The 26,498-nt window shown below is 48.8% G+C and overlaps 1 protein-coding gene across 2 annotated transcripts; it reads left to right on the top strand.

Moving 5' to 3' along the window:
- The first annotated feature begins 264 nt into the window (after window positions 1-264).
- On the top strand, window positions 265-26,248 carry Copg1 (COPI coat complex subunit gamma 1). Of its 2 annotated transcripts, XM_032906143.1 has the most exons (24): window positions 265-506; window positions 1,507-1,559; window positions 1,902-1,982; window positions 2,190-2,261; window positions 2,424-2,503; window positions 4,764-4,839; window positions 5,023-5,115; window positions 5,425-5,511; window positions 6,590-6,747; window positions 6,834-6,967; window positions 8,713-8,780; window positions 8,945-9,133; window positions 11,425-11,520; window positions 15,611-15,854; window positions 16,697-16,772; window positions 17,340-17,443; window positions 18,089-18,214; window positions 18,485-18,553; window positions 20,327-20,469; window positions 20,729-20,900; window positions 21,478-21,575; window positions 22,759-22,897; window positions 23,166-23,264; window positions 24,816-26,248. In XM_032906143.1, the coding sequence occupies exons 1-24, from the start codon at window positions 470-472 to the stop codon at window positions 24,944-24,946; spliced, it is 2,625 nt and encodes an 874-aa protein (XP_032762034.1). In that variant the 5' UTR covers window positions 265-469; the 3' UTR covers window positions 24,947-26,248. The 2 variants fall into 2 exon arrangements, with proteins under 2 accessions (XP_032762034.1, XP_032762033.1); XM_032906142.1 differs by lacking the exons at window positions 265-506; window positions 1,507-1,559; window positions 1,902-1,982; window positions 2,190-2,261 and adding an exon at window positions 24,278-24,318 and having other exon boundaries at window positions 2,405-2,503.
- Window positions 26,249-26,498: the final 250 nt, after the last annotated feature.

Here is a 26,498-nt window from a genome sequence, read left to right as displayed (position 1 = left end):
CGTAAAAATAACCTATCAGTGAGACTTCCGGAAAATGACAATAAAGAGTAACAGGGAACGTTTATGGGGTCAGCGTGCTGCAACTCTCCCATCAGAACGCCCTTTAAATTCAGCCGGCAGCAACTGCAAAGACATCAGCCACCGGAACACACGGGGGCGCAGAGGCGGAGCACCGGCAACAGCAGGTCTAAGGCCCCGCCCCATTGCTCAGCCACGCCCATTTTCCTGAGTCTCATTCCTAGCCTTCCGCTCTCCTCCACTCAGCTAGATTTTGACTGTCTCCAGACAGGCAATGAAAGTGTAACGTGGAAGCAGTTGTGCGCAGGCGCAGACGATAGAGTGCGCAGGCGCAGTCCAAAGCGCAGTGCTCAGGGCGACGTGGCGGGCGGGAGTACGGAAGCCGCTGGGAGGAATTGATCTCACCGCTACCCCGAGCATCTTTCTATTGCGTGGAGCTACCTCTGGCACCATGTTGAAGAAATTCGACAAGAAGGACGAGGAGTCTGGTGAGGGACCCTTGAAAGTGTTGGGGAGGCCAGATCCTCGCGGGGATTCACGCGACCTTCCTAGGCTTCCTTCTTCCGGGCCTCTGTCAGAACAAGATTCGAGACCAAAGAGGGGCAGGGGCTTGTGCGCAGGTCCACAGCAGTTCTTGGAGAAGACGTGCTGTTTGCACTCTCCAGTTCTGGCCAGAATTGATGCGTGACCTTGTGCGGGTCACGCTCCTCTCTGGACCTCAGTTTCCCCATCTTGTCAGAGGAGGTTCCAAGGATGGGTGCTCCCTTGTATTCCACCCGACCTCTTGGTATTTGCCAGAGCTGCGTTGGTTCTTTGCCTATCTGGATGCAACCAATCCAGCAGTTAATAACCCTGACTGTTTCTTTCATTCATTCAATAAACTACATCAAGAACCTCACTGATCCTGATATTGTAGTACCTAAGGCAAGTGCGACACTAGATGCCTGCAATAGGAATGTTAGGATGGTCACATAATGGAGGAGCCAGACAGTAACCAGATAATCACATGCTTAATTACTTAATGTAATATCTGCTGTCATCTCAGTCACAGGTCAGTTAGTGTTGGTTGTCCCTGGCACATAGACTCACTTAAGTTCTGGTTGTATGAATCAATGCTAATTGTTATACCTTGAAAGTCACAGAAAGAATGCTAGGTGACTGTGAGAGAACCTTGACTGCCTCTGGAAGTTGATATAGACTTCCTTCCCATCACCATGTTTGGCAGAATCTTGAAATTTAGGGTCCCAGTTTGGGGCTGTAACAGTTGGTAGAGTGCTTGCCTAGCATGCATGAAGCCTTGTGTTTGATCCACAGCACTGCGTAAACCAGGAGGTAGAGGCAGGAAGATCGTCCTCTGCTACATTTTGAGTTCAAGGCTAGCATGGAATACGTGAGACACTGTCAAGAAAAAAAAAAAAGCAAAGAAAAAGAAGGAAAGAAATTCATCCAAGATCACAACCTGTAATCAGTCTTCTCTGTTCACTGTAGGTGGAGGTTCCAACCCCCTCCAGCACCTGGAGAAGAGTGCAGTACTCCAAGAGGCAAGTTCCATCATACCTGTGTCTGGTCAGGGATGCCTGCCAGCCCTGCTGTCAGACACTAACATACATAGAGTGCTGGTTTACAGAGCCTGGGCCCAGGAAGGTGGGACCTACTAATTATATTGCTAAGTGTGACTAGTATGAGGGCAGCACAAGCAGAGACTTGGGGTATTACCTAGTCATAACGTAGATAAGTTAAAAGAAATAGGCTCTCCCCACTTGAGAATACATTTGTGTGGACTGAGCTTACATTCCCCGTGGTTCTCTAGGCCCTTCATGAACTGAGGGGCAGCTATGGAATGGAAGTGTACTAGGCTAGAGGTAATGGTTGCTTCTTCACAGGCTCGGGTCTTTAACGAAACTCCTATCAACCCCCGGAAATGTGCCCACATCCTCACCAAGATCCTTTACCTCATAAACCAGGTAACAAGATGGGGCTTGGCAGGGAATACAAGGGGGACGGTGTAAGTGGGGATGTACCCTTAAGCTTTCGATCGACAGCTCTGTGATTGGAACCAACGGTCTAGCCCTGGGTCCTCTTAAGTTTCCAGCTCTCACTTGTTGCTTGTGCTCCAAAGGTCTAGCCTTCTGACCTCCTGTCCAAACCTGCGTCTTTTCTGATTACCACAGGGGGAGCACCTGGGGACCACGGAGGCAACTGAGGCTTTCTTTGCCATGACCAAGCTCTTTCAGTCCAATGACGTAAGTACGCCAATCTGCATGTCTGCAGATGTGACGCCTTGTGACGCCTGTGACAGGGTGGCTGGCGGGAGGACAACTGCCTTCCACACAGTCAGGCTTCTCTTGAGTCAGGTCCTCTCCCACTGAGCAGGACTGATAGGGTCTTCTCCATGTCTTTTCCAGCCCACACTCCGCCGAATGTGCTACTTGACCATCAAGGAGATGTCCTGCATCGCTGAGGATGTCATCATTGTGACAAGCAGGCATGTCTTGGGCAGGGGTGGCTCCTCTGGTGGGACCCATTGACAGAGACAACTCGTACAGCCAAGGGACTCCTGACATCTGGCCTGTGCCCTGTCCTCCTAGGCCCACCCCCTGCCAGCTTCTAGAGTGGTCTGCTTCTTTCTCACTTCTCTGGCCTTGCTTCCCATCCTCCTCCTTAGACGGCACAACCGGTGTGGAGCTTTCAGAGAGTCTTTAGTCAGTGCTAAGGAAAAGAAAAACAGATGCAAGAAATCCTTCAGAACTGGGAGTCAAAACTGGACATGGTGCTACACACTTATACTCCCAGCGTTTGGTAGAAACAGAAGGATAGCTGTCAGTTTGAACCTGCCTGGGCTACATAACAAGATGTCACCAAGAAATAAAATAAAACAACCCCCCCCCACACACACACCTAATTCTTTTATTTCTTCTTGACATTGCTAGCCAAGGAGAGGGTCCATACAGCCAGTTTCAGGTGCATTGATACTTACTGGGGCTGGAGAGATGGTTCAGTGGTTAGAGCACCAGTTGCTTTCCTAGCACCCACATCAGGAGGCTTAAGAGCATCTGTTACTCCAGCTACAAAGGACTCTGATATGTTGGAGGGCACCGTACTCAGGTATACATACTCACATGCAGACAGATACTTACATTGCTAAAAATAATAAAAATAAATTTAAAAATTTTTTGGAAAGATGATACTGAATGGTCTTATCAGTCCATTGAATGGTTTTGGGAGTATATGAGCAAACAAGAAAGCCATGGCGTTGCGTGACAAAACTCTTCCTGGGGAGACAAAACACATACATCTACTCACCCCAAATAGGGAACCCGTGACAGACCAAAGTATGGGTACCACTGCCGTCTAGTTTGGTGAACCATGACTCTTGTTGGGGTTACTTACAGAAGTACGGGTGATGATTTACTTGTAGGAGCAGAAGTGACAAAGACAGCTGCATCATCAAAGCCCACCCTTAGCGTGGTGACAGCTCACCAAGCTGGGAACCTGGAGCACACTGCCCAGCCTGCAGGCAGATAGATCAGTAGGGTCCTTTCCAGGGGCCTCAGTTGATCCCAACCTCTTCCTGGCAGCTTGGCAGGTTTCTCCTTCCAGGCACCTGGTCTGCTCTGAGATTCTCTGTGCAGCTTAGCTCTTGGTCTGAGAGAGACTCTTGGGTTTGTAGCTTACTCTGGTTAGAGCTGGTCAGTTTCGGGGACCCCCGGAATCTGTTTTTGAGTTGTTCACCTTCCAGCTTAAGGCGCTTCCCCGCAGGGTGGAATGCTTCAGTCCTGGAGCAAACTGTTAGACAACTCCTAGCCTCTGCAGCCTCCGGATTTACCAGTAAATAACCAGGCAGCCGGGCTCTACCATGGCTTATGGCACTGTAATAGACTGAACACAGAACAGAAGGACCCCTGGGACCTAATTCTGAGCTTGAAGGAGATTTATTTGCCCCAGAAGCACAGAGGAGAGGGAATAAGAGACAGACAGAGGATGAGGGGGAAGGGGCAGGGCTAGTTGTCCTGGAATGGGACAAAGGACTGCCTCTGGATAGAGAGGGGGCAGACATGGCCCATAGGCAAATGGTAGTTTATAAATGTAAAAGCAGAAACAGTGTTAGAATGAGGCATTTAACTTTAATTGGGAGTGTTAGCTAGGTGATTGCTAGACTTTAACACTTCGATAGCTGGACCTTGGTAGTCAGCCTCAGGAGGAGGAAGTGGTCAAGTAAAGGACTAGACCTTGCTGGCTAGCTTTAGGAATGTAATCTAATGGTTTTTAGCAAGGCAGAGGGAATTGGGGAGAAGGGCTGGGCCTGTCAGAGCCATGCTCACTATGCTTAGACTGGTCAGAGTTCCTTCAGACAACAGCTTGACTTTGAACCAGAAAAGATCTTCAGAATGGTCTGGATTCAGAAGGAAAGGCCCACGCTGAGCAATGGCAAGGGAAAAGGACAGCAGAGGAAAGCACAGCTCACCGAGAAGCTGCTCTCTTTGATGCTTATGAAGCCTGGAGCTCATGGTGATCCTCCTGCCTCTGCCTCCTGAGTGCTGGGATTGCAAGCGTGTGCTTATATGCCTGGCTCTGTTTGGAGTTCTGTAAAACTCCTTGGAGCTGCTGTTTGGCTTGGAGGGGTGAGCATAGAAGGAAGCAGTAGTTAGCAGACTGGTGTGGTAATCCAGGCAGGTAGTGTGGACTAGAGAAGAGGGGTGGCCTGTGACCCCTGCATGTCAACAGTACCTCCTTTCCCCCGACAGCCTGACAAAAGACATGACTGGGAAAGAGGATAATTACCGTGGTCCTGCTGTCCGCGCCCTCTGCCAGATCACTGATGTGAGTTCTTCCTCCCTCTGCCTGCTTCCCAAGCTCTCAAGCGTACTCTAGGTTGTCTGCAGCTGTCTGAATCAAGTGGAGGAGCAGGGTGGGACTGTCTCAGTAGGAGCTTCTGAAAATGTTTGCTTTGCTCTGCACCCCATTGCTTCCATGTCTGAGCCTGCGTTCTCTCTCCCACCACAGAGCACCATGCTGCAGGCCGTTGAGCGCTACATGAAACAAGCAATTGTGGACAAGGTGCCTAGTGTCTCCAGCTCCGCCCTCGTGTCTTCCCTGGTACGTAGCTGGGCTGCGGCCTGTAAGGCTGGGGTGAAGGTAGAATAGAATGTCTGAGGGCATTGTCAAAGGGGAACTGGACACTCTGGGTCCATTGGGAAGAGCTGGGGTGAGTGGCTTTGACCCACCCATTACACGGCAGATTGTCAGGACTGGCGTCAGGCCAGGTGGGGAGAATGAGGGTGACAGCTGTGCTGTCGGTCCTTCCATGGTCTTGGTCTCAGGACAGTGAGGAGGGCCTGGCTGCATGTGAGAGACAGGGGTGGGATAAGAAGGGCACCTTTCCTTAACAAGTCCCACTGCCCGCAGCACCTGCTGAAATGCAGCTTCGATGTGGTCAAGCGCTGGGTGAACGAGGCCCAGGAAGCGGCATCCAGTGATAACATCATGGTGCAGGTGAGAGGGATACTGAAAACAAGCACATTGTCATTGTCCACCCTCCACAAGTTCTCCTGGCCTCTGGCCAGGACAGGCTCTTATTCTTTGGTCACTGGGTGTGGGGGATGGGAACTTGGGAGAAACAGCCAGGACAGCGCATGGGTGTTTAGGAAAGATTTTCTCACTGGGTGCTGCTGATATAACCAAGTATGTTGAAGGGTCGGGGAGAATATTTTGGAATAAGGCTGTTCTAACCCACCTGGCCCAGGTAGGCCGGTGGCCATCACAGTCCAAATCATAGCTGAGCTGGTTTGAGAGATGTGGGGTTTTCATCTGAGAAACTTTCCTCTGTAACCTGAACCTGGTATGCTGCCCTCTGAGCCTCACTTTCTTTGGAAAGTTGGGAGAGCAAGGGTTAAATGAGAAGACGTACACCATGAGGGATGGGAAAGGGAGTCTGTCTCTTTCCCTCAGTGATTGTTGTTCTCCTCACTCAGTGTGGATCGTGCCTTTGGGGTCCGCAATTATGCTCTAGAATACACCTCTACGGGGCAGAGACACTTACATATGGAAAGCACATACACCTGCCCTACCTTGGCCCTCGCATGCCTTGACTGAGAATGAACAGAATGAATAGGAAGAGACCTTATAACTTATATTTCCAAAAGTGGTCTCCCTGGGCCTCTAGACCTCCAAAGCCAGCTTTGTCACAGTGGGACAAGCAGGCCAAGTCCTCTGGGTGTTGGAAGGGATTGTGTCCTCTGTCCACAGGATCATGCTCAGATCCTGCTCTAGCTGTCTGCTGCAGCTCTTTCTGTTCTGGTGTCTTCTCCCACATAGTCAGGATACCTGCAGGGTCCTTGCCAAAACTCTGGTGCAAGCAAGAGCATCATGTGTGTGGCGTATTAAGCACTCCATTGGAGCTGGTTACACAGAGTGCTTGGTGAACTTGATTCAGCCCCTCTGTGTGGTGTGAGTGCTATGCTTTCCTTAAACAAGAAGGGCAAAGCTAGAGAGACAAGGTGCCCTTCCCAGGGCTGCACAGCCGCAGACCTGGCCTTATGTGTCTGTTTCCCATGCTGCCTCTGTCCTGTAGTACCATGCCCTGGGACTTCTGTACCATGTGCGGAAGAATGACCGCCTGGCTGTGAGTAAGATGATCAGTAAGTTCACCCGGCACGGCCTGAAGTCCCCCTTCGCCTACTGCATGATGATCCGAGTGGCCAGCAAGCAACTAGAAGAAGAAGACGGAAGGTGAGAATGCTGGTCTCCTGCCAGCTAGTGGTGCCTTCTGCATTGCTGGACTATCCCCAGCGTCTTGTTGCTATGTTCTTTTGTAGCCGTGACAGCCCGCTGTTTGACTTCATTGAGAGCTGCCTGCGTAACAAGCATGAGATGGTGGTGTATGAAGCTGCCTCAGCCATTGTCAACCTGCCAGGCTGCAGTGCCAAAGAGCTGGCTCCTGCCGTGTCAGGTCTCCACAACATCCCTTTCCCTGCTGCAGTTTGCCTGCTGGGCACAGGCCCTGAGCCACAGGTCTTCAGCTAGGCCATGATGTAGGCTGTCACAGGTGTTGCTCTTAAGGAGGGCTGCTTTTAGTTGCATCTCTGCTGGTGAGGCAGGAGTGTGGTCCATACTAACACTGCTAGGTCAGTTGGCTCCAGAGGAGGGGTGGGTGGGGCCCATGACCTGTGAAGCTCAGTGTGCTTGCTCATGGGGTGGCACTGGAGCTAACAGCTGGACTCACCGGAAATGCTCTGAACAGGCAGGAAAGCCCCTGTCCTCTGACCTCCTTCTCCAGGCCTCACTTCCCTTCTGAAACACAAAGGACCCTCTTGCTGTAGGTGGTAAAGATGAGATCTGCACAAGCTACTCAGCCCAGAGTGACACACAAGTATGGATGCAGTCCATGTGTCACTAAAGAGAACCCAACAATTTTTCGGGTCTAGCCGTCAGTGCAGTGCCCTGTTTCCCTGCTGGCGTTGGGATGAGAGTAGAGAATATGCACCTGGGGGTTGAAAGGCTGAGGAGCTGTTGCAGAGCAGTAACTGTTGAGAGTTCGAAAAGGGTCTACATGGGGTTCCAAGAGTAAGAGGGGTGAATATCTAACTCAGGACCAGCCCAGGAGCAAAGGAGATGAGCGAAGAGTTGTAATGATTGGACTGTTTTTTCTAGAGGTCCCTACAAGTGGTGATACCAAACTGGTAGACAGATGGGTTCCATTGTGGAAGTAGTTTCCCTTCCTCCTTGGGGCTAAACAGTCCTGTGCATTCACTCACTGACTAGGGACTAATGTACTCCAATGATAGCCCCTTATCTCCAGAAAATGAAAGACATGATGAAGTAGAAGCTTTAAAAGATACATCATCCTATTTTAAGAAAATGTTAATTCCAGTAAATAAATAACAAGAGAGTAAAAGCCAAGCGATAAGGAAAGGGATTCAGATATTCCAGAATACAGTCCCATTCAAGATATACTTGACATAGACTTGAGCTGGGAGCTTAGTGAGGCAGCCTGAGGGAATAGCGTGGTCCCTGATATAGGCGTCATCTTTTTTTTTTTTTTTTTTACGATTTATTATATATACAGTGTTCTGCCTGCATGCTAGAAGAAGGCATCAGATCCCATTACAGATGGTTGTGAGCCACCATGTGGTTGCTGGGAATTGAACTCGACCTCTGGAAGAGCAGTCAGTGCTCTTAACCACTGAACCATCTCTCCAGCCTAGAATACTGTTGCAGAGAGAAATAGACTTGCTCCGTGAGGAAAGACTTAGCTCCCTAGCTTGGTGCTGAGGTACGTTCCTGTGAACATGGAATGAGAGGTGGCTAAGTGTTTGGGCTGCAGATGTGGACAGTCGTGACTTAACCCTGCTTCTGTTGGGCAGCTGCCATTGGAAGTCACTTGAGGTACTTGAAAGTCACCTCGAGGTTCCTTAGGAGTTCAGAGAATCAGACAGGCAGGCAGGGCACCCACGCAGTGAGGGCCTAGCACGTGAGAGGTGCTTACTATATGACACCCATTGATACCCATGGGGCCCTCAGTGACAAGGTTCGGGACAAGGCAGTTCTGCTGGCCTCTACAAAGCAAGAGGCTCATGTGTGACTAGCCTGAGAGTTTATTCACCTTTGGTCCCATGCTGTTCCCTGGGGACCCCAGGTATTCCACTCACATTGCCTGCATCAGGGGCAGCCTGACATGTGTCTGCCTCCCTGCAGTGCTCCAGCTTTTCTGTAGCTCTCCCAAGGCTGCTCTTCGCTATGCTGCTGTGCGCACTCTCAATAAGGTAAGAGTTGAGAGGAGGGGTGGGGAGGTGGGCTGGTCTAGCTCCTGTCTCCTTCCTCCGAATGGACTGGGAAGTGGGTGGACATGGTCCTCAAAGGACCTCTGGCCAGGCCTACCCCATAGGTGAAATGACAGAATTGGGTACTATCTGTCCTTCCTCTGCAGGTGGCCATGAAGCACCCATCAGCCGTGACTGCCTGCAATCTAGATCTGGAAAACCTGGTCACAGACTCAAACCGTAGCATCGCCACTTTGGCCATCACCACCCTCCTCAAGACAGGGAGCGAGAGCAGCATTGACCGCCTTATGAAGCAGATTTCTTCCTTCATGTCGGAGATCTCAGACGAGTTCAAGGTACCCAGTTACCCTCACAGCCTGAGACCCCAAGACGAGGGAGATGATGTGAGCTCGCTGTCCATGCTGTGGGCTTGGAGCGTCCAGTCCTGCCTCCTGGTCTTTGACCTTCTGTCCCTTTGAACCTTGAGAACAGTACCTTTTAGGCCAGGGGGAGGGTTAATGGTTATTATTTATTCGTTCTTGCAGTGTTTATTGAGTTCTTGCTGTCCCTTCTACAGTTTCAGAAGGGGGCAGCAGTGGATGGGGCAGACAGACAGACGCCTTCTGTTGGGAGAGTAAGCTTTAACAAATGAGCAGACACGCAAGCGAGCAGCAGCCTGAGATGCAGGGGGGAGCTGGCCCGTAGTAGCAGCTGCTGCGGGGGAAGGCAGGGAGAGAGGGCAGGAGCAGGGATTGGGAAAGTACCAAGGAGATGGCCAGCTGGGCATCGGGTGCTTCGGGGAAAGTAAACGTGATGACGTCAGAACCGGCTGGGGCTGTTTGCTGACTTACAACTCATGATGAAGTTTTAGTTGTCAAAAAGTCATTTGGAAAGGCAGCGGTTTGGAACTTATTTTTTTCTGTTATTCTAATGAAGAATTTTTTTTTAAAGATTTTTGGAGCTGGGGACCGAACTCAGGGCCTTGTGGTTTCTAGGCAGGCGCTCTACCCCTGAGCCAAATCCCCAACCCAAAAAGTCATTTGGAAAGGCAGGGGTTTGGAACTTATTTTTTTTCTGTTTTTCAAATCAAGACAGGGTCTCCCTATGTAGCTCATGCTGAACTTGAACTCAAGATTCTCCTGCTTCAGCTCCTTCACTGCTAACTGGGATTACTGATGTGTATTGCCCTGCCTGGCTTTTGTTGTCCTTTTTCTTGTTTTGGTTTTTCTAAATTGGCCGACTTAGAACTCAACAGAATACAGAATAGAGTCAACCCCTTGGAGCAATCCGCCTCCTGTTTCCCAAAGGCCAGGATTATAGATGCGCGCCCCTGTATTTGGCTTGTTCTTTCTTTCTTTTTCTTTTTTTTTAATGACAGGGTTACTCTTTGTAGCCCTGACTGTCCTGGAACTCACTCTGTTGACTAGGCTGGTCTCAAAATCACAGAGATCCACAAGCCTCTGCCTCCTGAGTGCTGGGATTAAAGGTGTATACCACCACAACCCGACATACTTTTAAAACTTTTTTTTTTCTTTTCTTTTTTTCGGAGCTGGGGACCGAACCCAGGGCCTTATGCTTGCTAGGCTAGTGCTCTACCACTGAGCTAAATCCCCAACCCCACTTTTTAAACTTTTACTTTAAAATAATTCACAGGAGCTTGCAAATACATACATATATACATACATACATATATACATACATACATACATACATACATACATACATACATACAATGGTCCTGGGCATTTCTCTCAACTCCAGTGCCCACATCCTGCATAGTTATAGTATAGTGTAAATGAAGAACCAGCGATTGTACAATCAAGAGAGCTTACTTTGATTTCATTGGTTACGAGATGCATGTGTGATGCCTTTCAGAATTGCTACCACAGTCAGCCTTAGCGTCACTAGACAGCACTCAAGCACTCCCTTCCCAGCCCCTCACCCCTGGTTCTTGGCAGTCGCCAATCTACTCTTATTTGCATAGTAGATTACTTCATTATTATATAAATGGAGTCATAAAACGTGTCTCTGCAGAGTTTCTGTCAGAGCAGATAATGGTAGGAACAATTTTTAGTTCAGCAGGATAAATAATAGAGTATGGGTTGTACAAACTGGGCAGAAATGCACTCTGCCTGTGTGATATGAATTCATATGTTATATGAATGGTGACGTGGTGAGATTTGCATATGAGAATAGCCCTCTGGACAGTGGGGGACGAGTCTGAAAAGACTTGGATCTCAGAAGATGAACTGGCTTAGGAGCCTGCAAGAGGGGTAATGTGAGAGCCACAGGAGGACTTGAACCAGTTAAAGACAAGAGAGGATAGGGCAGAGGGAAGAAGTAAGAATGCTGAAGAGACTTCAGGAAGAGAGCAGAATGGAATGTCAGGTGAAAACAGGAAAGGAGGGGAGAAGCAGGCCAGACAGAGCTTGGAGACGGAGACACTTGTGCTACCGAGACTGCCATGTTTCCCCTGCCTTAGGTGGGCTCAGGACCTGTGCTCCAGTATGGGGAAATGTTCCTCCTAGTTTCATCCTCTTACGTTGGTCCAGGGCATGTCTTGCCTAAGGAGGGACTCTGTGGCATTTAGGGAGCAGGTTCCCAGGACTGTCAGGGACTGCCACTCATGCAGGTCTCTCTCTCTCAGGTGGTGGTTGTCCAGGCCATCAGCGCCCTGTGCCAGAAGTATCCTCGAAAGCATGCTGTGCTCATGAACTTCCTGTTCACCATGCTACGGGAAGAGGTAAGGGCAGGCCCACTGGGATCCTGCAAATTCTGTTGGTGCAGAGAGTGGCCTGACTGGCAAAAACTGTCTTGTGGAGCTAAGCTCAGAACACTGTTAAACGGCCTGAGGCACTTTAGACTCCATGCATGGATGAGGCAACAGCAGCAGCCGTCATAATTACAGTGGTGATGTGTGACTCACCAGCATGGCAACAGGTCCAGCAGGTGCCCCGAGGCAGTGCCTATGCAGAATGAGGGGCATAGCTTCTTTTAGGAAGTCTGGCATAGGAGGCCGCAGTGCCAGTCAGGAACTCTTGGAAAACAGGCTGAAAACACACATGGATTCTAGGTTTTGTTGATTTTTTCTGTTGTTTTGTTTTGTGGCAGGGTCTCTATGTAGATCTGGCTGTCCAGGAACTTACTATATAGACCAGGCTAGCCTTGAACTGGCAGAGATCCACTTGCCTCTGCCTCCAGAATTCATATCCATCAATAAGAAATAAACATCTACTGGGCATAGCAGTGCCTGCCTTTAGTCCCAGCACTCTGGAGGATTACTAAACAAACCTAGTAACTTGATTTTAATCTCTGGATTCCGTGGTGGAAGGAGAGAATCAACTCCTAAAAGTTGACCTCCTCTCCATGCTTGTGACATGAGATGTATAGCCCTATATTCACACACATTTATTAAACATACACACAAAATGATAATAAGTGTGTGAGGTTTTTGTGTGTGTTATTTTTTTTTTCTTAAAGGACTGGAGAAAGAGTTTAGGGGTACATACTATTCTTGCAAAGAACCAAACTTTGGATTCATATTTAGCAGTGAATAACTGCCTATAACTCGAGCTTCAGGGAATTCGATACTGTTTCCTGGCCTCTCTGAGTACCTGTACTTAGGTGTACTTATGTGCACATAGTCTCACACACACACACACACACACACACACACACACACACACACACACACATATTTAAAAAAAGAGCGAAAGGAAAAAGGATTCTGGGAGCCTTAGGTGTAGCTCAGTTGGTCGAATGCTTCCGGCACTGTGTAAGCTGATACATACCTTACATACCTGCACTTCCTGTGCCTGTATTGTACATCCTCAATTGAGAAGTAGAAACAAGGTTCAGAGCTCAAGGTTATCCTCGGCTACATAGTGATTTTAAGGTTAGCCTGGGATACGCTAGACCCATCTTAAGAAAACAAACTGGAGCATGAGGCTTAGTGTGACTCGAGTGAGTGACCTGCCTCCCGGGTTATTCTGAACAAGCAGAACACTGTGGTGTCTGCGCTCAGGCGCCTCTGGCCCTAAAGCACATGTTCCTCTCACTGAAAAAGCCCAAGCTTTGTCTCAGTGAGGGGCTCTGGCACTCAGACTTGAGAACTTGCCTTGCCCTGCCGACATCTGTCATGCAGTCAGGATGTGGCTGTCTCTAGCATTTGAGGGTTTGTAGACTGGGACCTTACTCATTGCGGTCACACACCAAGCACACAGCACCTTTTTCTCTTCCCTTGAGATTAGTTCTCCCTATGAGCTCCTGGCTGGCCTTGAATTTAGGATTGCCCTGCCTCTGTATCTTCAGTGCTGGAATTACAGGCATGCGCCATGCCTGGCCCAGATCCTACCTTATTTGTTCTTCAGAATAGCCTGTAAGGCAGGCACATGAATTATGAGTCCCTTAAAGGTGAAGCGCGGGGCCAGAGAGATGGTAAAAAGGAACTTGCCACCAGGGCCCCTGGTCCCTGAATCTGCAAGCAGAAAGAGGAGAGAGCTGACTGACGAGTCATGCTCTGGCTTCACATGCTCTGGTGCATGGTCATGAGCACCCGTGGGCTGGATGCCGTCCTCAGCAGCAGCCCAGCCAGCCCACTCTTGTGCTGTCACAGTCTAAAATCAAAGTTGGATGGAAAGAATGCCAGGGGTCAAATCCGGGCCTGTTCCACAGACCTGTACTCTACTGTAATCTGGGACCTTTTTCTTTTAAGATTTAATTTTCTTTCTATATGGGGATGTTGGGGTGTATTCGTGTGAGATGGAATTACAGGTGTGCCAGCTATGTCTAGCTCATCAAAACTTTCTAGTTTTTAAGGTTTTTGAGGGTTTTTTTTGTTTAAGTATGTGAGTACACTGGTACACTGTTGCTGTCTTCAGACACACCAAAAGAGGGCATTGGATCCCATTACGGGTGGTTGTGAGCCACCATGTGGTTGCTGGGAATTGAACTCAGGACCTTTGGAAGAGCAGTCAGTGCTCTTAACCCCTGAGCCATCTCTCCAGTCCTCACTTTTTTTTTTTTTCTTTTCTATTTTTCGGAGCTGGGGACAAAACCAGGGCCTTGCGCTTGCTAGGCAAGCGCTCTACCACTGAGCTAAATCCCCAACCCCACTTTTTAAGCCCCTTTTTAATTTATTTTTTTTTTTTTTTTTTTTGGGGACCGAACCCAGGGGTGTGTGTGATCTAAATCCCCAACCCACTTTTTAAGTTTTTAAAAAATTTTATTTTGTGTTTTGGTGTGTGTGTGTGTGTGTGTGTGTGTGTGTGTGTGTGTGTGTAAGTGCAGTGTCTGTGCAGGGTAGAGTGGGGGGTGGGTGTTAGGTCCACTGGAGCTGGAGTCACTGGCATCTGTGAGCTGCCAGCTGGAGGTGCTGGGGACTGAACTGCAGTCCTCTGGAAGAATGGCTGGTGCTCTTAACCACTAACTTGTCTCTCCAGCCCCCTTAAATGTTTTTCATTTGGATTTGTTTATTGTATTTTATGTGTGAATGTTTTGGCTGTGTGTATGTGCACCATTTGCCCTCAGCGGTCAGAGGGCGTGAGATCCCATGGAGCTGGAGTTACCGATGGTTGTGAGTCAGCCTGTGGGTGTTGGGAATCAAACCAGAGTCCTCTTTAGAACAAGAGCTTTTAACACTAAGCCTCTCCTCCCCAACCTTTTAGTTTTTAGCAAAGACTCTGTACCTGTTACACACTGTCTCCCCATCTGCCTCTCCAGCCTCTCGCCCACAGTTCTACTCTATGTTTATGATCTGACTGCTGCAGTTACCTCAGTTGAGGGGAATCGAGAGGTGCTCTTCTTTTTCTGTCTCCTCTATTTTGCTATCCTCAGGTTTCCTCTGTATCATAGCTTGTATCAGAATTTTCTGCTTTTTCAATGTTGAATAAATATTCCTTTAAAGAACAGACTACACTTGGGGAACAAGGTGCTGTCAGTCTTGTGACAGGTGCTTCTGCAATCTGTTCTGTTGCTGAAACCCAGAAATGGAGTTACTGGATCAGATAATTCTGTTCTTGGTGTTGTGAGGAACCACCATATTGTTTTCCCAGCCTTGTGTACCACTCATCCTAGTTTTTTCATGTCTCGGTGTCTGTGTGGAGAAAGATCTCACATAGCCGGACTCTCTGTTTTGAGTGAGTGAGTCTGTTAGGTACATAGCAAGCAGGAGTGATGGAAGACAGCAGTAGAACCTAAGAGCACACACACCATCCCACAGGAGTGAGCGGGAAGCCTGGGGGAGAAGGAGACCCCTGTTGACAGACTGCTAGGTGAGACTTCCATTGGCCATTCCCACCACGTGTGCTTTTACACTGTGAGATAAGCTTTGGGAAGGTTCCTGGGAGTGATTTGCTTAGCTGTCTTCAGGGACACAGTGTTATTACTTACGTGATTTACTCTTCGGGCCCCAAAGGTGCCGTTTGCACTCTTGGTCTGTATTGCAGTTGCTCTTATCAAGGGCAAATGACAAGCATCCCTGGACAAGGGGTCTTAGAAGATAAAACATGCTTGGGTCTGAGGCCAGGGTTAGGGAGCAGCCCTTCCCCCAGAGCCACCTTACAAGGCACATGACAGTTCACTATGTAATGTACCTTGCACTGGGCAGAAGAAATGGGATCTAAAATGTTTGCATTAATCTTTCTCCTGTTAGCATTAGGAGGCCCCAGTGAGCTGCCGGGCCACGCCTATTGGTTTTATCCTACAAAGAGACAGAGGCCTCGGCTCCTGCTTCCAGGCTGTCCGTGGAGCATTGTCTCTGGGCCTGGCTAGATTCAGGAGCTCAGCTGGTCTCCAGAGGCCATGAGCTCTGCTCAGCTAGACCTTTCTCTCAGGGTGGCTTTGAGTACAAGCGTGCCATCGTGGACTGCATCATCAGCATCATTGAGGAGAACTCAGAGAGCAAGGAGACAGGGTTGTCACACCTGTGTGAGTTCATCGAGGACTGCGAGTTCACTGTGCTGGCCACCCGCATCCTGCACCTGTTGGGCCAGGAGGGGCCCAAGACCAACAACCCCTCCAAGTACATTCGCTTTATCTACAACCGTGTGGTCTTGGAGCATGAAGAGGTTCGGGCAGGTAGGTCCGAGCTGGGGTGATCTTAGCTTCTTTTGCAGTGAATTTGCCAGCGAAGGGACTGAAGCTCCCAGGAGGCGAGCATCCTGGGGACATGGCCTCATAAGCTGTTCTTTACATTGTCAGGAGTTTAGATGCCAACTGGATAAAAGATTTTCTACAATTTACCTTTTAAAAATTTCACTGTATATTTGTACATAGAGTTGTTTTTTGTTTTATGATTTATGAGATAGGGTCTCGTTCTTTCTATAGCCCAGCTGACTCACACTTGAACTCCTACTGCTTCAGCCTTCTATGTGCTGGGATCCTAAGTACCACTGTTCCTGGCCCTTTTTTAAAAAAACTGGAGAGAGAACACACACCACAAAATTAATCTTTTTTTATAAGTCAGTGATCTGTCAGTCTACCATCTTGTTTTTAATTTCATCCTATTTTTCCTTTTTACTTCTATGCCCCTTCTAGGCAATTTTTTTTCCTTTTGGCAGTTAATCAGTAAGTGATGGTTGACTCTCTCATGTTTTACTCTCAGGCTTAGCTACAAATGGAGCTGCTCAGAAGTAGCTGACAGTGTTGATCACGTTTTTTAGCCTTAATCATTAGAAAGTAGGCCCTAGCGCCTGAGACCAGGAGCCGCTAGTGTGTTACCCCTTTCTCCAGTGACTGGAAGAGGAACGTGAGGCCTGGGTAGCACCAAGATCCACTAGAGTTGCACAGAATCTGCTCTGTGATTGTATTAGCGGTGCCACCCACTTCTGCATGGTTCCCACCCCGGGCACTGGTGGGCACCCTCAGCACTCGGCGGGCGGCCGAGGGCGGCGGGTGAGGCATCTTTACCTTGGATCTAGGTGCAGTGAGTGCTCTGGCCAAGTTTGGAGCCCAGAACGAAGAGATGCTGCCCAGCATCTTGGTGTTGCTGAAGAGGTGAGTGTCAGCCCAGACGCCCCAGTGTGTAGCAGTGCTCCCCTGGGTCCAGTCCAGCTTTTATTCAAATGTGTTCATTGAGGCAGGATTTCTCTATATCGCCCTGGCCTTCTGGAACTTGCTATGTAGACCATGATGGCCTCAGACTCACAGAGTTCCACCTACCTCTGACTCCCAAATGCTGGAATCAAAGGTGTGAGCCACCACATCCAACAAAGATTTAATTACGTGTATCTTATTTGTGTGGGTGTGGTGCCTGCATGTGTATTTGTGTGCTGTGTGGTGCGTAGTACCTGCTGAGTCCAGAAGTTATCTCCTCTGAGCTCAAGGGTCCCTCTGTATTTTGTGGTTTGGTTTGCCTTATGGTGCTGAGTGAGATCTTTACCAGGGAGCTGTCGACCACTGAACCGCATCAGCCCTTGTGTTTTATACTGTCGTTCAAGACCCATCACCCTTGCACTGAGCTTTAAGAGCTCTGCATTGCCCTGCCATCCCCATGCAGTCCTGCAGGGTCCCTCTGACACCCTAGCTTGGCTCAGTCAGGAGTACCTTGTGTCCCGGCTGCAGGTGTGTGATGGACGACGACAATGAAGTGAGAGACAGAGCCACCTTCTATCTGAACGTTCTGGAGCAGAAGCAGAAGGCTCTCAATGCAGGTTACATCCTAAACGGTAAGTCCCTGGCCACCAGGACCTTCCTGGAGCTTTTGGCCCTTCCTGTGGCCTTAGAGCAGGTGTGCCGTCCCTAGGCCAAGACACCCAAGACTACTCATGATTCGCTGGACTAATATAGTAGTCTCTTGGATTGATATAACCTCAGAAGACCCAGGGCCACATAGCTTAAACCAGTCAGTGGAAGTAGCCAAGTAAACTAAAGTGCTCCTTGTGTGTTACTCCAGTTTGAACCCAGGACTAGCACATGCTTGGCAACTCTCCACCACCATGCTGTATCCTCAGTCCAAGACTTCCGTTGTTGTTTTGAGGTGGTATCTCATTAATATAGCTTAAGCTGACCTGGAATTTATGACCATTCCCTCAGCTTAATATCCAGAGTGCAAAACACTCAGTAATAAAAACCTTTAAGCTTGGTATGTTAGCTTATGCCTTTATACCAGCCTTAAACTTACTTCGTGTCTACCTACCTGCCAACCCTGTGGAAGGGAAGAAGAGGATAGGGAGTAAAGCCCAGAGGTTCCATGACTGTGTCAGCATCAGCGCATCTCACAGTCATAGTAGGGGTCCCCAGCTTCTGTCCTCCCTATGCATGCCATGCCTCTCTGTCGTGCCACTAGGCAGAATGTCTCTTACTGTCTTTAGGTCTGACCGTGTCCATCCCTGGACTGGAGAAAGCCCTACAGCAGTATACACTAGAACCATCAGAAAAGCCATTTGACCTCAAGTCTGTGCCTCTAGCCACCACACCTATGACAGAGCAGAGACCAGGTAAGGCCCTGCTTATTCTCAAGGCCCATCTGTTTCCCTTGACTGTAGAGTGGACAAGGACAGGCTGGTGTACTGCAAAGAGGGAGTAGCCCTTGCCACCTTGCCTCAGGCAGCAGGGACAGCCATGCTGACAGCTTGCTCTTTTCCTTGTATGCTTCTCTCTCAGGAGAGTTGGCATTTACAACGTCCAAGTAATAAGACGGGCTCAGCAGCACCATGCTGCCTGTGACTGACTGAGGGTTACCACACCAGGTATGTTTGCTCTTGCAGAAAGCACCTCCACTGCAGCAGTCAAACAGCCGGAGAAGGTGGCAGCCACACGGCAGGAGATATTCCAGGGTGAGTAATGTCGGTATGGTCAGTAGTTGTGTGGCTTCAGAGCCTGCCAGCTGCTGATCACGCATGCCTCAGTGGTAGATGCCAGCGTGCATGCTTGACGCTCTGCATTTCAGCCTAGCACCAAGGAAGTTTAAAAGGAGCAGGGACTTTGGGTTCCTCCCGAGCCAGGTGATGGAGAACACCAGGGCTTCTTCCTCGTTTGACTCTGAGTGCTCATGGCGTGGGTTCAGAATGTCTGATGGAGCTTAGCTGGCGCCAGAGACACCGTGCTGTGCTTTTGGTTCTCGTGTGTCCAGTCTGTGTTGCCTTCTAAGCTTTGTCTACATTAAAACACTGTATTTGAAACTTAAAGGCTAGTGCCGAGGAGCTTGAGCTCAGCCCGTCTCTGAGCCTTGTTTCATATCTGTTCCTATTACTGCTGTGACAGTTCCTCAGGCCGTGACTAACAGAGCTGGCCAGTGACCACCAGGGAGAAATCTTGCCTAGATCAGGAAAGAGCATTGTCTGAAGCTGTTAGAGGCGGACGTCTTTTACAGACACCTGACTTGTGGCTCTTCAACTGTATTCTGCTTTCGGCCTTTAGAATACCAGAGTTAGCCTGGTTCAGTCATGGTGACCCTGGGCTAGGACCTGGCATCATGCATAGTAAGGAGTCTTAGCCACAGGCCACACTCAGGTTTTCCAAAGAAAACTTATTATTGATTTATTTACTTACTTATTTTTTGGTGCTACAATTTAACCTGGGGCCTCAGGCAATGCAAGTCCTCCAGCACTGAGCTATAGCCCTTGTTGTTTTCGTTATGCTGAGACATCTGGTGTAGCAGTCTTCAGACACCAGAAGAGGGCATCAGATCCCATTACAGATGGTTGTGAGCCACCATGTGGTTGCTCGGATTTGAACTCAGGACCTCTGGAAGAGCAGTCAGTAATCTTAACTGCTGAGCCATCTCTCCAGCCCATGCTGGGAGGACATCTTAATGAAGCACACAGGTAGCCTTGAATTGACTTTGTACCTTGAATTGGATCCTCCTGCTGTGGCCTCCTGAGTAGCTGGGATTAAAAGTCTGGGCCACCATGTGTGGTGTTTCTGCACATTCCAAAGTAGCTCTTCATTGTGCATAATAGCACTCGCTCGTGATCTCAAGACTCAGCAAGCTGAGGCAGAAGGATCACAAGATTGAAGGTAGCCTGGATGACAGAGTTAGGCCCTCCAGAGAAGAACAAGTAGCTCATCGTTCATCTCTCTTCACTGGCCAGGGTGGATTTGTTCTTCCCCTGAGGCTGTGTTTCAAAGGCAGTACCTCACCCTTGCAGTCTTTTCTTAATTTCCACCGTCTTTTAAGAAACCTTGCTAGGGCAGCTCAGTGCACATGCTGCTCCTGCAGAGGACCCATACTCAGCTTCTAATACCTGTGCCAGACGGCTGACAGCCGTCCCCTCCAGTCTTGACAGAGGAGACAGACAGATAGACAGAGAGATAGAGAGAGTCAGTAATGAACTAAAGGTGAGGCTCTTCAGATGGATTAGGCCATCCATCTGGTTTCCCACTTGGTGAATTGCTTCAGACGTCTTGCATAAGACACTGTGGGATATACAGCTTGAACCGGAGCCTCGTGAGATGTGTTGGAGTGTGCTGATGGAGAGTGAGCAGCCGGTTGGACATGCTCATGTCTTCCTCTTGGGGAGGGTATGGGACCTGAGGGTTTTACTAGAAACCAACACAAATTGGTCTGGAGATCCAGAAACCAAGTAAATATGGCCTGTGGCTTTCAGAGCAGTTAGCAGCGGTGCCAGAGTTTCAGGGGCTAGGGCCCCTCTTCAAGTCCTCTCCTGAGCCAGTGGCCCTCACCGAGTCAGAGACTGAGTATGTCATCCGTTGCACCAAACACACCTTCTCTGACCACTTGGTGTTCCAGGTAAGCAGAGCAGCCTGAAACCCAATGGGTGCCCATGCCCAGGAGCAATCCCAGGTCTGATGAGCCCTGTAGGGCTTGCCATAGCATTGGTTGGAGGCATAACTCGATGGTGTGTCTCATCCCTCCTCGTCCAGAACTTCTGTAACCTATGAATGTTCAACCAGACAGAGGGCTGGGGTGGGGGCCTGGTGTGGGGGTTACGGGGATATCCTGACTCTTCCCATATAGCAGCATCTGAACCCTACTCCACCTTCTCCAGTTTGACTGCACAAACACCCTCAATGACCAGACTCTGGAGAATGTCACAGTGCAAATGGAACCCACTGAGGCATATGAAGTGCTCTCTTATGTGCCTGTGCGAAGCTTGCCCTACAACCAGCCTGGGACCTGCTACACACTAGTGGCTCTGCCCAAGGAAGACCCCACAGCTGGTGAGCTCTCTGTAGATACCATTCATCCTTCATGGGAGTCCATGCATTAAAGATAGCACAGAAACCCTTTGATTTAGGGATAAGAATTGCATAGGCCAAGTTCTTTTCATATATGATCTTCTTTCTCACAGCAACTCTATGAGGATAAGTACTCCCTATTCGTGTTCATAGTTGAGGAAACTGAGGCTCAGTTAGGTGGGCTGTGTTTAGAATCAAGGTCTGTTTGGTCTGCAAACAAGTAAGTAGTATTTTACTATAGCATAGCATTCCTCAAAGACAGGCACAACCAACCAGACAGCTCAGATTCTCCAGTGATATGTCACCTGCTTTCGTTTTCCACCATGGACCATGTTCTGCAGCTGTGGCATGCATGGTCTCAGCCACACTGCATTGTCTGTTTCGTTGGTCCTTCCTTTGGGTCTGTGACTTGACCTTCCTGTTCAATAAGGTGGTGCCTTCTTTGCCCAGCATGCTGGGGTTGATAGCATGTTAGGCATGATTAATGTTCCCTGAAGGGCAGGTCATGGTCACCTGACTAGGAAGGAGCTTGTCCTCATCCAACCCTTCTTCCCCACAGTGGCATGCACATTCAGCTGTGTGATGAAGTTCACTGTTAAGGACTGTGACCCCAACACTGGAGAAATCGATGAAGAAGGCTATGAGGATGAGTATGTGGTAAGAGGATCGTGTCTGCGACTGAGGATATGGTTCAGCGGTTAAGGGGACACAAGTTCAATTCCTAGCACCCACATACTAATGAACTGTCTGTAACTTCAGTTTTTTTTTTTTTGTTGTTGTTGTTTTTTGTTTTTTTGTTTTTTTGTTTTTTTCTTTTTTCTTTTTTTCGGAGCTGGGGACTGAACCCAGGGCCTTGCGCTTGCTAGGCAAGCGCTCTACCACTGAGGTAAATCCCCAACCCCAGTAACTTCAGTTTTAGGGGGTCTGATGCCCTTTTCAGGTCTCTGCAAGCACTGTATGATTGTGGTTCACAGACATGTACAGATTTTTTTTTTTTTTTGTGGGGTGGGGAGGTTTTGAGACAGGATTTTTCTGTGTAACAGAACCCTGGCTGTCCTGGACTCACTTTGAAGACCTGGCTGGCCCTAAACTCACAGATCTGCCTGCCTTTGTCTCCCATGTTCTGGTATTAAAGGCATGTTCCACCATGCCCAGCACATTTCTATTTTCTTAAGATAATTCCTAAGGAAAGCAAGATTTTAAGACTTGAATTGCTCTTGTAATGTTGCTTTCTAGGTAACTGGGCCTCTTTGCTGTGCTGGGCCACAGTTCCTTAGTCACTAGCATGCATCTGACATTCACACTTGTGTAGTATAAGGACCAAAGGAGAAAATGGCCATTCCAGAGCTGAAAAGAACGGGGGCGGGAACTGCCGTAAGACCTCTCCTCCTAGGACCTATAGCTGGGGTGCTACTTTCACTGCAGGGGTGGCTGTATGCACTGTAAAGTCCTGCAAGAACAGGTTTCTGTGAAGAACTGTTGGAAGAATGAACAAAGGAGCTGTTGTGTGGACACTGTCTGTCCAGGCTGGCTGAATGGGAGGTTTATGTCAAGTTCACAGCTGAGATGACAATAGGGTTCCGTCTATGTTGGGCCTAGAGGACACAGCTGAAGTACAGAATCTGCTGGAGAAATGATTGTTGCCAGTTGAGCCAGTGCCACTTTCATTGAGTGCTGTGGGCTTGCTCTGTGTCCTGAAGGCCACCATGTCCCCATGGTGGCAGATACCTGCTAAGTGACCTGCAGGAAGGAAGGGCTAAGGAGATGAGTTCAGAGCAGAGGCCTGGGAATGGGACAGGAAGTCCCTCCCTAAAGTCTGACTGTACCTCCATTTCTCCAGCTGGAGGATCTAGAAGTTACTGTGGCTGATCACATCCAGAAAGTCATGAAAGTGAACTTTGAAGCAGCCTGGGATGAGGTGGGAGATGAGTTTGAGAAGGAGGAAACATTCACCCTGTCTACTATCAAAACACTTGAAGGTAAAATGTTGATGACATCATCTCTGGCTATACTGTAGCTGGCCAGTGTACCTCCCCGTTTCCCACCAAGATTCCAGGGCCATAAGGAATACCTAGGTTTGCACTGACTGGTTCTGTGTCGGGTGTGTGTGTGTGTGTGTGTGTGTGTGTGTGTGTGTGTGTGTGTGTGTATTTAATGTGTTAGGCCCAGGATTTGACTAGTACCCTACAAACACGCACAAATAATCATACACCTATGACTTAATATGGCCGGGATTTCTCCCTGCAGAGGCTGTGGGCAATATTGTGAAGTTCTTGGGAATGCATCCTTGTGAAAGGTCAGACAAAGTGCCGGAAAACAAGAACACTCACACGCTGCTGCTAGCTGGTAAGAAACGTCTGTGGCTGGAGGAGCTTCACAGTGGGAATGCCACTGGGTTCCCCCACAGGAACCAGGAGTGTTCTAATAGTCCTGGCAAGCCCTTGTCCTTTATCCTATGGGATTGGCTGCTGAGGGTGTGGCATGATGGCTCAGCATTCCTCTGTGGTGCTGGTCACCTGAAAGCAGCAGGTGTGTGATCTAATGCTGGGGATCCACGTACCATCTCCCGAGGAGTCCCCGATACAGTTTTAATGTAGTTTTTCCCGTTTCGAATGAAGTTAAGTGTCTTCTCTTCATATTTCTTTTTCAGTGACTTGTCCGATATTCCTTTAAGTATCGACTTTATTGGCTTTGTTGTTTTTGTTTGTTTGTTTTCTTAATAAGAAGAGTGGGTGTGGGGCCTGGCCTGTAACTCATTCTGTAATTTCAGCGTTTGAGAGACAGAGACAGGAACTTCTGTGTAAGTTAAAGCCAAAGGCTACATATTGAGTCTCCAAAAAAACCTAAGCAAAGCCAAATGAAATTCTCAGCACCGACATGACAGTTGACAACTGTCTGTAATTCCAATTGCCCCGGATCTGACACTTTCACACTCACATACATGCATGCAAAACATCAACACACAAATTTTTTCAAAAAAAAAAGTTAAAAAAAGGAAGGAATGGCTGTCCACATTTCATATTGGAACTTTCCCAACACATACAACATTAAATGGTGCATATAATGAACACTCACTGCTCTTCTCCTCCCTGTTGGAGCACCTGCACCCACTCTCTTCCCTAGAGTATTTTCATGCCACTTACTTTGTAATTCATATGTAAATACTTGCTATCCTGTGTCTAGCTCCAGAATGGCCTTAGCCTAGACATTTGTGGAAATGGAGCTGAGAGTGAAACTCAGTGATTGAGGCTAGGCAGATTTCTGCAGCAGAATCTTCGTGTATATCCCAAGATTCCTTGAACTTGTAATCCTCCTGCCTCAGCCTTCTGTAAGCCACCACACCTTTTATCCCTCTCCAGTGCTGATGATCAGACCCAGGGCCTCTTTCCTCCCAGGCAAGGCAAGCGGTCTATCATTGAGACACACCCAACCTTGAATGGGTTTTTTAGTGTGTGGGGGTGGTGGTGGTAGTTATTTTGGGGGTTGGGGGCAGGGTGTGTTTACAAACAGGGTTGGGAAGGTGTTCTGCTTCAGTGGGTGCCCACAGCTCACCATCACCAGGCTCACTTCTCTGGCCTTGATGAAGCAACTCAGTCCCCTGGGCCTGGCAAACACCTGCTTTGTGGTTTTCTTATTAGGGCCTGCCCCTCATCAGCACTCTCGGGTTCAGCCACTGTGAGCCTCTACTGTGAGGTATAAACCTTACATACAATGAGCCTGGCAGGGGGCTCAGGTGATCTAAGTTACTGATATATACAGTGATTCCTAGTTGCTGTGCCACTCGGTCTGCAAGGGTTCCAGAGCTCAGCAGGGAGGCCTTGATCAGTTGCTGCACGTGTCACTCTCAGCATAGCCTCCTTCAGCCTCCTAAAGCTCTGTCTGCCTCCTCTCTTCTAGGAGTGTTCCGGGGTGGTCATGACATCCTTGTGCGTTCCCGGCTTCTGCTTTTGGACACAGTGACAATGCAGGTGACAGCCAGAAGCTCAGAGGAGCTGCCAGTAGATATCATCTTGGCGTCTGTGGGCTAAAGTTCCGGCCTAAGCCCTACTGTCTTGCCCAACACTACGCTGATGCCACTTCTTCCCTGTGAAGCCGGTGGAAACCCTTCCCCAGACCTCTGTTCGGAAACAATCAAGAATCAATACAGATTTTTTTTTAAAATTCCATCCTATCATTCAGGAATGCTAGGGTAGATTTTGTCACCTTGCCTTCAAGGAGACGTCACAAATGAATAAAATGTCCAGATTTTCTCGAATACTTATACCCAAAGAAGCCGTCTCATCCGTAGTAAGTCAGCATGTATTTCTCGAGTAACAGCTGCTTCTGCAGGCTCGCGCTCAGGGCCGTCACTTTTCCTGGAGGCCTCCTTCACCAAATGGAGTAGTGCAGTTCTCCTGGGGACCGTGTCAGTGCCAAGCTTAGGATGGGGCTAAAGGCTAGCTGAGTGACAATAGCTAGCAGGTCTGATAAGCCACTCATCCTCGGGCATTTATAGATGGATGGGTCTCCAAAGGGCTAAGGTCCTTCACCTGGGTGTTACCTGATCAGCTCTGGATTAGAGGGTGTCATGACTTTCTGCTCTGGGTCTGAAGAACAGTATCTGCATTCCCTTTGGGAATCCTATGGTATGTCTCAGTGCTTGGGCTTTAAACTCAAATCAGGTGGTTTTAAACTGTTGGAAACACCTCAAGGCCTGGACCCCTGATGGGGCTTCTGAGATGGGTCAGCAGGTAAAGGTACCTACCAAGATGGACTACCCACTCGGTAGGAGAGAACCGGTTTTCAGTAGTTGCCCCCTGACCTCGTGCACACCTGTATGCTGTATGCCCATGCACATACACAGGTACGCGTTAGAACAGGGGACTGAACCCGGAGGCCGATTCCCATAACCTGAAGAGATGAGGCTACGCTTGAGCATAGTTAAGCTGTCTTTGCTAAGGCCCATTTCATGATTTATGGTCCTGGCTCCCCCATGTGCTTGGTCATGCCTGCTGTGTTGAACTAAGTCACGTGATATTAAATTTCCTAACAGGATATAAAGAGTCAGATTTTTCATTTGGGGAGTTTTCTCAGGTAGGTGACCTGAAGGCTGCTCCCTAAAGACATTCCTCTGTCCCCCACCTTCCATCCCTCTCCTGGGGTTTGGAACAGCTGCTCTTGCCTGGTCTCTCTCCCTCGTTCCTCTTTACAGGAAAAAGCCTGTCTGTTCTTCAAGGCCACATCCTGCTTAGACCTTCGTGATTGTATTCTTTCTGCCTAATACCCTCCCCTTCTACTCCCAGGCCTGGTCATAGCCTGGAAGCCATTCCATTCAAATAAACTTCACTAAAGAAACTGAGTGTCAACCTCCTTTTGTGAAGATTACTGCCAGCTCTTGTTTTCTTTAAGGGTGTATGTACACCCCACACACAGATGTTAAAGAGGAAACAAGGTGGGGCGCTTCCTGACCCTTAGGGGGTTCTTGGTGGATAGCTAGAAAGTCTCAATTCTGGTGGCCTTACACATTTCCTGGTTTCAGAGACTGGCCTGAGAAGGAGGCCTGGAGTGCTTGTCTCAGGTGAGTGTATTTTGTCTTGCTTT

This window comes from Rattus rattus, chromosome 6 (assembly GCF_011064425.1).
Source record: "Rattus rattus isolate New Zealand chromosome 6, Rrattus_CSIRO_v1, whole genome shotgun sequence".
Classification (NCBI taxonomy): domain Eukaryota; kingdom Metazoa; phylum Chordata; class Mammalia; order Rodentia; family Muridae; genus Rattus; species Rattus rattus.
Note: the sequence above shows the minus strand (reverse complement) of the source record. Positions and strands in the feature narration are given on the sequence as shown.